The 13,417-nt window shown below is 42.7% G+C and overlaps 1 protein-coding gene across 1 annotated transcript in view; it reads right to left on the minus strand.

Annotated features, from left to right (window-relative positions):
• The window catches only part of SLC7A10 (solute carrier family 7 member 10), a 44,918-nt gene extending 35,593 nt beyond the window's left edge, over nt 1–9,325 (minus strand). Inside the window, 2 exon segments of the mRNA XM_075509876.1 lie at nt 9,186–9,282; nt 9,284–9,325. Coding sequence (XP_075365991.1) covers nt 9,186–9,282; nt 9,284–9,325 — 139 coding nt within the window.
• Between the last annotated feature and the right edge of the window lie 4,092 nt (nt 9,326–13,417).

Raw genomic sequence — 13,417 nt, forward strand, 5'->3', positions numbered from 1 at the left:
AACTGCTTAAATTATAGAGAAGGCATTTCAGTATTCAGAGCTCAACTTCTGTCCTCCACTCTCTGAATGCATCTCTATACTTCAAGAGAGCAACTTTTTCTAGCCTGACTCCTCATCCCTGTGTGATTATCTGACCCAGAGTTAATGTAGCATAATTAACATGGCTGTGAGTTGTCCAGTGTCACAGGTGAACTAGAGGTTTTGTGATGGGCAGCCTTGTGAGATTCATTGTCATAGACCATATGATATTGTGGATTTTAGTTCTCTGACCCTGTGTATTCAATAGAATGAGATTCTTCCTTAACTTGATTTTTCATGGCTTTTGTGACTCTAAATAAGGTCCTTATATTGTTAAAACATAATTTTTGTGGAATATTATATTAAGATGTTTGGCCTGATCTAGATTATGCGGCTCCATGTAACTGATGAAAGAGCTATTGTTTTTCACAGCAGAAAAACTGCCACTCATCCAGATCACTGACCTATTTCTTGGAGTCAGAAGTAACCTTTCTGGAGTCTTACTGATTTTTAATGCTATGTTTGATCTTGAATCCCCATGTTTGAAGTGTGATTACAACAGTATTTAAAGATCAGATGAAAAATTTCAACTTAATTTTCAGATGCAGGAAGATTTTATTTTTCTGTAAGTGTTGGTACTATTCTAAAGAAAGTGTTAAATGAATTGGAGCAATTCAGCCGTGGGGGTTATTCCATTACTCAATGATACAGAAATTCCTCAGGCTTAAACATCACCAGTATATTCCTCTCCACCTTTCTTTCTCTGAGATCCAGTGGAATTTGCCTCTATTGTCTGAAAGAGATGATGAACCATGTCCAGGAGCAAGAATTTAATCCGCTCACCCTAACAGCAGATTGGGCCATTCATTACCCTGAAATCAGAAAAACAGAATCTACAAGTTCCTGAAGATGGGAATAATTTGTAGACAACCGCTCCTCTAATCTTGCTTTTCAGCCCTGACTTGCAGAGGCCAGTGCCAGAAGAACACATCAGGAGAATAAACTAATACTGCATAAAGAGATTTTGTGGAGGCTGTCATGTGAAGAAATGTATTTACCATTATATATGGCTTTCATCTGCAGGAGAACAGCGCTTGCATATTCTCTATGCTTTCTCACTATACAGAGAGGGATACAGGCATTTAAAAAGGAATTAGGATGCTGAGATGCTCAGTCCATGCTGGATTGCTGGCCCCCTGCTCTTTGCTGTGGAATATCTGCTACAGAACTCTTTGGGAGACTTCTGGGTTTTTCAGGACCAGCAGAAAAAACAACACTGTTAGGATGTTTTATATTTGGGGCACTTTGGTACTGACAAATGCCTTCTCATTTTATCATGCTGCAATCAAGATGACAAAAAAGTGTGGCAGCTAGTAGAAACTCCCCCTGCAGCCCAACAAAAAACGGGGTCTTGAAAGGAAAAGTTTGGCACACAAAAAGCTCCAAACACAAAAAAGCTAAACCTCTACCAAACCATTTCTGCTTGTTGTGAGCCTGCCAAAGCAGAACAGACTTTCTGAACAGAAAAGGCTACATTATGCTAGAAGGAAATGAGCTGCAAGGCACAGGAAAAGGGAACACGAGTGGAGATTTATGGCACCGCTGAAAGCAGGCACTGTACTGCCAGATCAGGAGTAAGACACTACCAAAGGATGCTACCTTTGTTTTTTCATCTATCAGGGAAGAAGGAGAGCTTCTGTTGCAGGGTATCTAAACTACTGACATCCATTGCAGAAAGCCCATCGCTTCGCCTTCTGATCAGAGTCATTGCGTTCCAGTCAGAATTCTCTACTTTTTTAGAAGGTAAGAAGGAAAAAAAAATCAACTGGCAAAACCCACCCAAACCAAACCCACCCAAACCAAAACCACCATCAATGAATACCTGACAGTTAATAACCTGGAAAGAGAATTGTGTTACAAATGTTCTAAGTTTTGCTCAAGTACCACTGACTTTATAAAGTACCAATTCATTTTTTTTGCAAAAACTCTTCATTATGCCCTACTGCTGTTCCTGAAGATCATATGGGAAGGATTTGTTCATGTTAACGTTTTTTACTTTGTTTTTTTGCTGCTGTTTTGGCTCTTGCTCTTACATGAGGGACTTCACGTGCTAAATACTCCTGGATACAGACTGCAGCAGAAAGGCACATCTGTGGACAAACAAAACCGTTTTCTATGCCCAGAAAGACTCAGTTAAGAAAAATATAAAGTTAAGGCTTTTTTCTCTTTTTCTTTTTTTTTCCCCTGCCAGGAAAAAGGAGCTCTAATTAGAGCTCCTTTTTGCCTCCCTCTGTAAATTCAGTCTCAGAGGTAAGCCGCTAGCCCAGAGAAGCTGCAGGATCTCCCTGGATTTTTACCAAGCTAATTTGAACTTTGCCATGGTTTTTACTTGCAAGTGAAACTGCAGCTTGTTTTCAGCTCCCTGAACTCAGGTGAAAGGCTACCCTAAACGATCCTGATGGATAACTGTCTGTTGGCACAGCCTCAAAGAACACAAGAACATGGTATCACCCCTAAAATGTATCACGCCATAAACGTAACTTGCACAACGCATTTTGGATGGGCATCCCTAGGTTTGTTTCTTTCAAAATGTAGGGTCTGATCTGTCTCAGTAGTATGTGCCTCTCTTTCATACTGGGTATCATACCAAATTACGGACACCTATCAGCTTTTATGTACATATGGAACCTGGACATGTAATTTTCAGTAGTTATGAACCTGAGCCTAAGCCTCTGGACTGTGTGGAAAAAAATCTTCACAAGTGCCTCAAAAGTGTCTTTGTGGTTTCTCGCTGCTAAGGAAGACGTGCCGTTTATCTGGAACAAAAATTTACTCCTGCCTTTATTTAACCATAATTTGCATTTATAAGAGGACAAGATGTTGAATTACATTTCTCTACAGTCCAGAGCTAGATCCTAAATTATTGTCCTGAAAAAAAATCAGTCATCTATGTGTAAATACTTTGTGTGCTACGTCAGTAAGTGCTATGTTGAACTGAATGCTCAAAATACTAGTTAGCAAGGTGTGTAACAGAGATAAGACACTTTCTTTTTAGAAACACTTTTTTTTGAGAGAGAACCACTGAAGAAATCTGTATTACTCTCACAAGTCAGCAAACAAAAGTGTGTCCTGAAACTTCAGCTAGCTATAAAAGTGAAATGCTCTCACGCAGATTCAGAGAGGGAGAAGACTCTTGTGCAACACCACCATTTTCTGTGACCCTGGGTAGGATCACAGAAATTGGAAGAGATCACCTAGAGATGTCGGTGTTTTTCTTCTGTCTTTCTCATACCTGGCTCCTTCTGTTGCAGTCCTGTTACTTGGGTACTACTCCAGTGAAGTCCATCGGGGCTGTCTAGGAACGATCTCCTTATGATTTGATATGTTACTTGATAAAGAGATAGATCTTATGGGTGCCGGTTGATTCAACGACCAATAACCAGTCTCCTTAAGCAACGGTGGCGTATGAAACATGATCAGAGAGGATTCACCAAGTAGCTGGTGTTAATACCTATCCATTTCCACTTAAGTTACTGGTTTTTTTAATGAAAAACATGAGTATGAAGGCTATACCCAGTTCCATGTGTTCTCCTTCCCCAGTGTTAGGCTAGCAGCTTGCTGAATCCTGTAGTAGACTTCTGTCTATAACGACCATCTGTGGGATTTAGGGCACTTTAGATCGGCAAGAAACACAGTGTCAAGGAAGGCTGGTAAATAGTTTTCTGTTAATGGCAAGCAGCAAAAATCACATCCAGTGCAATTATACCTCTGAACTTGGTGTCATCTCAGAGCGCTGCCCTTGGAAGTGATATTTATGTAAATGAAAACTTCCCTGTAGATGCATACGCAATTGTTAGTAAATAAGTACAATGCCAGGCAGGTATAATGACAACCCAGGAAATTTATTTGGTCATTCCCTTGATTGGATTATCATGATGTGGACAGTAATTTGCACCACATATTAGGACAATCCTGACATAAGGAAGCATCTCCAACGTAAGGGGGCTTTTCAGCTTGCATGCGTTCTGCTGAGACCATCCATAAGGTGGCTGACTGACATCAGCTATGGAAGAAAGTGAGTGTGTGCTGTTTTCTGGGTGATATGAACAGACACATTTCAGAAAGCTACTTCCAGAAGTAGCAATAACTGAACATATTGCTCACTGGCCATCTGATAACAGTTTTGATACTATAATTGGACTTGAATCGGGAACTTGTTTACAGGGGATCTTACACCAAGTTTGTATGTGAGTAGAATAAGCACTGCAAGCATTTTTTAAGCAACCCAAAGTCAGCTGACATAGATAACTTGACCGCCTGTGCTCAGCAAAATAAGGAGATGTATTTAGTTTTAGCTGACATTTTATTGTGGCTTAATTTGTAGGTCTCCTAATGGGTCTTCTGTAGCCTCACATAAAATCATTCACGTGTATATAACAGACTTCATAACGTGAGTGCGACCCTATGGCTACTTTCATGCAGTTTTACAAGCTGCATAAACAAATGTTTTAAGAGATGTTTAACTGTTTGTTTTATGTAGAACTACTTGATCTGTATAAAAAATGCCAGTCAAACATCTCTTGTTAAATGTCTTATACATGCAATTTGTGTATACAGCTGCATGTACATTTCTAATGTAAGGATGGTGAATGTTATTATTCAGACCAAAAGTAGCAGGCTGGTAATGGCCTTTAATCAGGCTGCTGTTTCTAATTCTTATACTTCTCTAAAGAACAGTGGAATGTGGCAGAAACTACACAGAGTGAAGTCATAGAGCTTCTTACTCAGTTTTTCGTCTACATAGGCAAAACTCTCATTGAAGGCACTGAATAAGAATTTATCTGTACAGCTAATATGCCTGTGCTTATAGAAAAGATATATGTGCAATAATCTTAATTACACATATAGCTCTACAAATAAGATATAAAGCCAGCTATGTAGAAAGTGCATAAAATAACTGTTGAATCAAATATGGCATAGATTTCTGTGTCTGTTAAATAAATACTAATTGGGTTTTCAAGCAATTAGGTAGTATCTGTAAGTTATTATTTAGTAGATAATAAAGCACATATGTTACTACTTTTTAAGCTGTATCACTTCATCTGAGTATTGGAAAGCTTAATTTGCAGTGTAATTGAGTACATTAGAAGATTTTTAATAGCTGGAGCCCGTGAGAGATTTGTTTTCACTGTACGTAACCATGTTTAACACAGAGCGGTTTGGGTGCTCCTACAGCGAGTCTCAGGCACTTCCCAAAATTCTGTGGCAGAGATGAATTGCCAGAAAGATTTGTTACTAATACTAAACACTGTGTTCAGCTTTACAGTCATTAAGTATCAGTCTCTTTTTAGCATTAAAACAAAAAGGTTTTCTATTTAGCACCTGCATTTACATTAGGATGCCCCAAAGAGGGACATCATGTTTGTCTTCTGCCTCAACATGAAACAACCTTTGGAAACAGCCTTCTTCTCTAAGTAGGCTTGTCTGTATGCAAAAAATAAAGAAATAAATAATGAAGGATAGCCTTATATGTTGTGAGAAAGCTAGGCTGCTGGGAGAAATCAGGAGACCATCCTGTGGGGTGGATATAAGACAGGCATATTATATTCCTAATTTGATGTACTTTGTTCTGCGATTTTTTCTGAATATTTTCTGTTAGGTGAACTGGTATTTCTTAGGGCAAAGCCTTTCAAACCTCTATAAAGAGAGGATAAAAATTTGAAAGGATGTTTTGTGAGTGTCTTCAGATGGCATGGCAATTCATTATATTGACAAATATCTCAGTTGTAAAAGTAGTAAGAAAATTGTCCTATAATTCAAAACATGGAAAGAAGACAGAAAAAGAACACCTGCTTTGCAGGGAATTAGCACAGGTCATGGGAGCTGCAGGGCAGCTGGCAGGATGGCAGGATGAGGGCTGCCTCTGCCCTCCCGTAACAGAGTCACTGCTCCCCAAACCAGTATGTGCCCCATGTTCACAGGGCAGACTAAACATCTTCATAGCAATAACAGCCAGAAGCCTGTAATGTTTAAGCTGGATGAAGCAATGTACCTGCACCTAGAGGTAATTTTTATTTCCTCAGGTGCAACTATGAAATTTCATGGGGTCCTTATGGACTATGAAATATTGAGAGACCCTGACATTATTGGGGAATACTCTCAAATATACCAGATAGTGGTGTTCATACCTCCAAGCCTTCTCTTTAACCTCATTTCATTATGCTAGGGAGCACAAAGAAGACAATCTGATTTTTATTCTTCCAACTACAAATCATGTAATGCTTTATTTTAAACAAGCAGAATCAGTGTATAGAAGGCAACCATGAGCTTATTAATCACATATTTATAGGCTCATATTTACAGTATTTTCCAAATACTCCCTCGTGTTTCCTCTTCCTGTAACTAATTACTAGAAGATTACCATTCTCTATATCCATCCTGCAGCTGATTAGAATTGTAGAGCAGTCACCTAAAACAGAGCATTTGCTGTAATACTGACAGATCACAGCATCGAAATTTAATTTGATAATGCAAAAATATCCTCTTACATTTTCTGTATCTGCAGCACTTTTATACGCTATTTGCATAAAGATAACCTACAAGAACATTGAAAGAAACATACAGAGCATAATCTTCTTTTAGCTCCATGCAGAGCAAGAGGAGATTTTTTTTTTTTCAAAGGTAATTTCTTTTTTCTTGGTGTTCTCAAGAAATATGATGTTGCCATGGGACATATCAGAGTCCGATGTTTAAAAGGGTTTCGCTCCCCCACCCAGAAATGGGAAATCCATCATGACAGCCAACATAAGAGTCCTGGTCTGTCATCAGTTCAAAAGGCTATGACATCGACTGCACCCATTTTTTCATTCAATCATTTGGAAGGAAGTCTTCCCCTTACGTTAAATTTTATCATACTGAAAATTTGTGAGCTAACAGGTTGCCTAATACCAATTCAGATCAAGGAGTTCAGTTTTTTTCTGAAAGAGTCTTAAATAACATTTCTCTTATTTAACTCAATAATGGCTTGCAAGCTGGTTTGGTATAATTTACAGTGTCCTCTTATTATAGGCTGTCGTGTTTTATGTAGTGATATCTACAAGCTATACTACACTCTTACTATATATCACTTTGTTACTGAAGACTTTGTGATACATGATGTAACTTCACCCACCTGCACATGAACAAATCAATCCCAAAAACAGGATCCTAGGGTTGTTTTTCAAACTTCCTTTATCAAAATATAGGGGAATTTGCAGCAGAATTTTTAGGCTTTATTTGGCAATGCAGATAACCTTCTCTAATACCTAAACTGCTTGACAGTACTAGACTTTAACATAAAGGTCAATATTTTTCCCTACTGAAATGTCTTTGATCAGATGAGAGGCTGTTTCACAAGATTTATTTTGTACAAGAGTTATACATATGTATTCTGCTTGCAACACATTGCAAATGAGTCAGGTTGATGAAAGGTTGACTAGGTAGGGATCTGAGAGAGCAGGGTAGCAGTCTTGAGATACAATTATCTAATACCAGGACTAACAAATGACATAGATGCCATAAATCTCCCCTATGGCCAGCAGCAACTCAGGCGATACCTAACCCTGGAAGTGCCTTACTTACAGCACTGTGCCTCGCTGAATACCCACAAGTACCCCACTCTTACACAAGGTCATCTGTGCTCCACTGAGATCCAGAAACTAGATTTTCCCCCTTAAATATGCCAAAGGATTCAATGTAAAGGTATGTCTGTATACTTAGAACACATCTTCCCACAAACTGCAGTTATAGCCGCCCATTAGATCTTAGTATTTCACTATGGGAATAGAATGAAATATTTTCCTTTTATATAATAGCCTCGCCCACGATGCAAGAGATCCTGTTCAATGGCATTAAAATTTCTCTCTCAATTTTTTGCAAGACCCTATCCACCTGAATGGGGCATAAAGGGATACAGGGCTAATGGCCCTGTATCGTACAGGATAGTACAATAACCTATAGGAAGTATGCAGTAAAGTCCTCTTCCTCAAGCGTGGGGACATCATTTGCGCAGACACAATGGGGTGTCCCGGCCAATTCTGCTACTGCACAGTGTATTCCCGCGGATGCGGCAGCTCCAGTCGTGCCCACTGCCATCTCCCTGTGCTGCCACAGACCTTGCCCCAACTGTCACTGCAAGTCTTTCCAACAGCTCATGATGAAGAAGGCAATGGCTGGGTCTTCCGATGGGGTTTTGGGGCTCACTGGGTTTGTTCAGGCTGCTTGTATTCAGCTAGGAAACTGCTCCTTCCCCAGGCTTGCCCCCACTTCTCTAGCCCAGACACCGCGGTGACAGAGCATGCTGAGGGAAGGTGCTGAGCACAGCCTGCCCCAATTTATCAGTTTAGACTCTGCTACGGGAGAAGCAGGCTCAGCCCCCTGGCTGGCAGCTCTGAATCGCAAACCAGAAGGTTTGTCGGAAAAGGCACCAACCGTCGGCGGCTCTGCCAGCCATCAGCAGGCGCGGGAAGCGGAGAGCACATCGCTGACAACGGCATGTGCTGCCAACTCCCGCGATGGATCCCGCGGGTCCCGCGATGTTCGGCGGCTTTCTGAAAGCCCAAGGTGCAACCTTCATTTTGAAGAACCCCAATCTCAGATAAAAGAATCAACTTTTGTTTTAGCCTTAGAAATAACAGTCGCATAGGCCTTAACAGCTCAGAAGACCATAAGGAGAACGCTTTAGAAAACCTCACGATTTTGTGTTCAGCTGAACGGCTGGGGTAGAGGGGGCTTTTACTCATGTTTTGTTGGCCCCTCAAGAAGGACCGTGCATTATAAGCGATAACGAAACGCCCGTTTCGTTACGTCGATAACGAAACGTCCCGTCCGCCGCTCTCTCCCTCCACCCAGCTCACCGCTGGCCGAGACGCGCCGTCCCATGCAACATCGCCCGGTAACCTTCCTGGCACCAGTAACGGGCGGGGAGCTGGAGCCCCGGTGCACCTGCCCGCGGGTGCTGTGCCTCGCCTCACCACCGCTGCTGCCGCGCCGGCCGGCCCCGAGCCCCCGCCCCGCGCGGGGCTCAGCCCAGCGGGACGGGCTGCCGGCGCTGCCCGGGGGCGCGCAGCGGCGGGACGCGCTGCCCCGCGAGGGCACCGGGCGGCGGCGGCGGCGGCGCGGGCCCTTACCGATGATGATGGCACAGGCGCTGACCAGCCCGATCTCCTTCTTCAGCGCCACCCGCTCGGGGCCGCCGGGCGCGCCGCGCTGCTCCCCGCCGGCCATCGCTGCCCGCGCCGCTCTGCCCCGCTGCCGCCGCCGCGCGCATGCGCCGCCCCCGGCCCGGGGGGGTGGGAGGGGGTGTCCGAGGTGGGGGACGCGCGGCGGCGGGAAGGTGCTGGGGCTGTCGCCGCCTCTCTGAGGCGAGGCGCCTGCGGGGAGCGGGCGGAGGGTCCCCCGGTTCCCCTGAGGTCCTTTGCAGGGTGACGGTGCCCGAGAGGGCTGCGTGTCGCACGAGGTGCGTGTGCCGGGCGTGACAGCCACCTCTGAGAAACCTGCAAACGTGTCCCCCGAGGAGCGGGGCGAAACAACCGCAGTAACACCAAAGTTAGCACAGTTTGGTAAGTGCCAAGCGTCACACGACCGATTTGGTCATTTGGTTTGTCAGGCAGCAGGGTCTGCCCCAACGCCCAGGTAGGCGGCGTGCCCACAGCTCATTTTGGATGACTTTTATGACCAACCAACCTAACGCCGTGTAGGGCTTACTTTCGCAGCGCTGTCTCCACGTGAATCTTCTCGGTGGTGGTCCACTTACTGTGGTGCTTTATTAGTTATGGTAGTGCAATAATTTAAAGGAAAAAACATTTTATTGCTTGTAATCAGTACTGACAGCATGTGGCCAAGCAAGCATAGTTAAAATCAACAGGGCAATGCTCAGATGCTGACTGTTTGGTTTCCGCCTTTACCTTTCTTGTTAGTTTCTTCTCTCCTGCTTCCCACTTTGTTTCAAACCTCTCTGAAAGGAGTTCAAAGCCCCCAGCCCGTGTGTGCACCAGCTCCCTTTGCACCTGTTGGTGCTGAGGGGTTTCCCCACCAGACCTCCCAGCTGCCCCAGGTGCCTTGCTGGGCAGGCAGCAGGCTGTCAATAAGCTGCAGCTGGAGTAATCTGTTGGCAAACTTAAGGAAATAATAAATATTTCCTTTCCTCACACAGGGGGATGGGGCATAAATGTTGTGATACTTCATTGCAGCAAGAACATGAGAATACCGAGGTAAATGTAGGGAAATAATGTCATGGAGCAATTCACAAATCTTTTGCTCTGTGAACAAACTGTCTTCATAAGAGTGTCAATGGATGATGCCTTCTCTCCTCTCAGATGAAATGGGAAAATGAAATCATAGCTTGAGAACCTGGGCTCTTCCCTCAAGCTGTAACAGCCAGGGCTTTATTGATGTAAATCTCGTGTTCGTTCCTTGTTTATAAGTCAAGATGAACATGTTTCTGAGAGCAGTTCTGTATTCAGAGAGGATCCCCATGTGGGTGACCTATTCTGAAAGTGCATAGGTTAGAAAATTTTCATAAGAAGATTATGCGGTATCTGGGAGGTGTGGGAAGGAGATAGCATGCATCAGTGGGGCAACCAATGCAGTAATGATAATTGGACGTGGTGGGGTGGTATCAATGGGAGAAGGAAGGTCTGGTTCTTCACCTCAGGGAAGGAAGGTGGGAAGCTTCTGTGGTGGTGTCAGTCTCATTTTGTTTGACTTTAGAATGAAAAGTATGACCTGAATACTGGCGAGTCATTTGGAGAAATCAGTAGGCTATTCTTACAAAGCTGGTAATCGTAAGTGATTTTACTTTATAAAACTGCTTTATACTGCTGATGTTATAGAAAGGCTTATTGATTTTCAGAGGCTGAGACTTGTTTCCTAAATTGATCTATTGCTCTGTGGAACTGTTGTTTCTAAACGAACTGTCTCACTAACTACTTCTAAAATGTCCTTTTATTGAATTGCTATGTACTTTTTATAGGGAAGCATTTTGCATGCCGAATTACTTTCTGAACTATGTAAACAGTACTATTGTTCTCCTTTTAAAGACAGGGAAATGCAAAGACTAGAAACGAAGTTTCAGATGTTCAAAATTAACCTGATGTTTTAGGTATTTCTTTTAGGAGGTTTAAATGATTGTTTCAGAGCTATGTTTTCCACTGGTAGCAACTCAAGTAATTTCTAGTACCTCTGAAAGTCTCTACATGCTAGTCTTACATGGACATTATGATTAACTCTGTGAAAGTTGTCTATGACAGTCTATTTCTTTTGTAAAAGCTAAAAAAATAGATTGAACTTCATCAAAATGGTACAAAAATCAAGAAATATGGGAATGAATGGTGTTGCTAACTTTGTTACTAACTGTATTGCTGAGTTCTAAGAGCCTAATGAAGTTTAGGATCAATTAACCTTTACAGAACAACCACAGAATCTGTTGAATGACGACTTAGAAGGATAACACTGCACTTGGTTTCTTTTGCTGTGGTAGAAATGTTGGTTTGCTCTGAAATATGTTTATAATCTTTGTGGTATTGAGTGGAAGATAAAAATCCCAGTCGGCCCTCTTACACTGATTAGCAAGGAACAGTGCATGCTGGCTGTGCGATGATGAAAACGAATGCTAAAATTCAACTAACTCTAATAATCATCTTCCACTCAACTGTGCAGTAGCTGCAGGATTTTTTTTTTTTTTTTAAAACATTCTGGCCAGTTTAGGGTGCTTTGCTGGGGAAGATGCTAGTATTCATACATGTGTGCACTCTGCCTGCTGATATGAATACTTTGTACTGTATTTGTTTCTCCTTGCTGAAAGCCACAAGGCACAATTGTGTGACTTTACTTAGATGTTTTCAAGTATTTTACTGGTAATAAGAAAGGAAAAACCTAACAGAAAAGCATGAGAAAACTCTCCTTAGGACAGGTAGCCAATAAACCATTAAAATTGAGAAAAGCAGAGGAAACTTAAGAGCATTCTGTCTTCCTACCCAGTTTCACATAGGGTGCATTTTGAACAAGGCTGAAAGAACAGAGCTGGTACAGGAGAACCATGGTGTGAAATCTCAGCTTTGTCCCAAGAAAACCTTTTGCAGCAGAAACATTAATGAACTGGCACATCTGATTGTGGCTCAGCAAGGCCAGGATATTGTCTATTACACCTTACGGTTTCAGCACCAGATCCTGTTTTGTGAGTTTCATCCTTGAGGGCAGCATCTGTGCCCTTGCCTTTGTGTGGGGCTGTTCCCAGAAGGAATAGGCAGCCTTTGCGGCTGAGCAGTGTGTGGTCCCTGGGCCACGATAGAGGCCTCTGCTAGGGGAGACCCAACCCCTCTGCTGCCCACCCAAGTAGGATCTTACAGATGCCCATTTGAAGGAACCTGTGCCCTTGCCCTGGGAGATGAAGATAAAGGTATGTGATTGTTTTTTTCTCAAGATGCATAGCATTATTTTGGTAGGTGCTTGTTTGTGGTATCTCTGCCAGAATGTACTTCCTAGTACAGGCAATAAGCTTGTAAGCAGTTTAGCCTAGTTACCGGGTAGTGTGGGTAATAAACAGGGTGGGCAAATGGGGTTGTATGCAGCTGTGTTGGTGATGGAGGAGGATGGTGGCTGTGCAGCAGCAGCACAGTGTCTCCCTGCCACATGAGACTGAGTACATGGTGCATGGGATAACGGTTATGGGCGAAGGGATACAGCCAGGAAATCTGTGCTGGTAACTTAATTTAGGACTGTAGTCCTGGACCCCTGCAGAGTACTTGATTTTTCTCATTTGTCCTTGGAAAGAGGATAAATTCTTTACCTAAATCCATATAAAGAACATTGATTTACTGATTCTTTTCCCAGAGTGTGCATAATAAAGGACTTCCCTTTTCCAAGTTTTAAGTGTTTTACTATTGCTGAAGGAGTAAGCAGGTGGCTGTTTGCAACATGAGCTTTCAATACGCCTGCATCCATAGCAAAACACAGGAGTGTAAAACAGCAGTGGGCCAGAAACCTGTTGGAAAAGACAGCAGTGACAAAGGTTGCCCACATTAACTGCCAAAAAATGCCTTTTTTTTTTTTTTTTAGGCTGAGTGCCTGCCTGCTTCACTGTGTTTTTTGCATGAGGGTGAAGAGAGGACTTTTCTCTTTTTGTGGTAGTGTTGGCTTCTTATTTAGGTTGTATATTCTGTCCTATTGTTAATATAGTTCCAAAATGAGCAAGTCAGAGGGCATGTACATTCTAATTAGTAGTTATCTGAGACAGCTCTCACAGCAAAGACTTCTTTTAAGTTGTTTTGGATCTGAACATACTGTATCTACTTGAATGACGAAATGTTAGTAAGCAAAAAAGCCAAAGTTCTTTGTAGGAAGGCAATTGCTGCATAGCAAC

This window comes from Mycteria americana, chromosome 8, assembly GCF_035582795.1.
Source record: "Mycteria americana isolate JAX WOST 10 ecotype Jacksonville Zoo and Gardens chromosome 8, USCA_MyAme_1.0, whole genome shotgun sequence".
NCBI lineage: Eukaryota > Metazoa > Chordata > Aves > Ciconiiformes > Ciconiidae > Mycteria > Mycteria americana.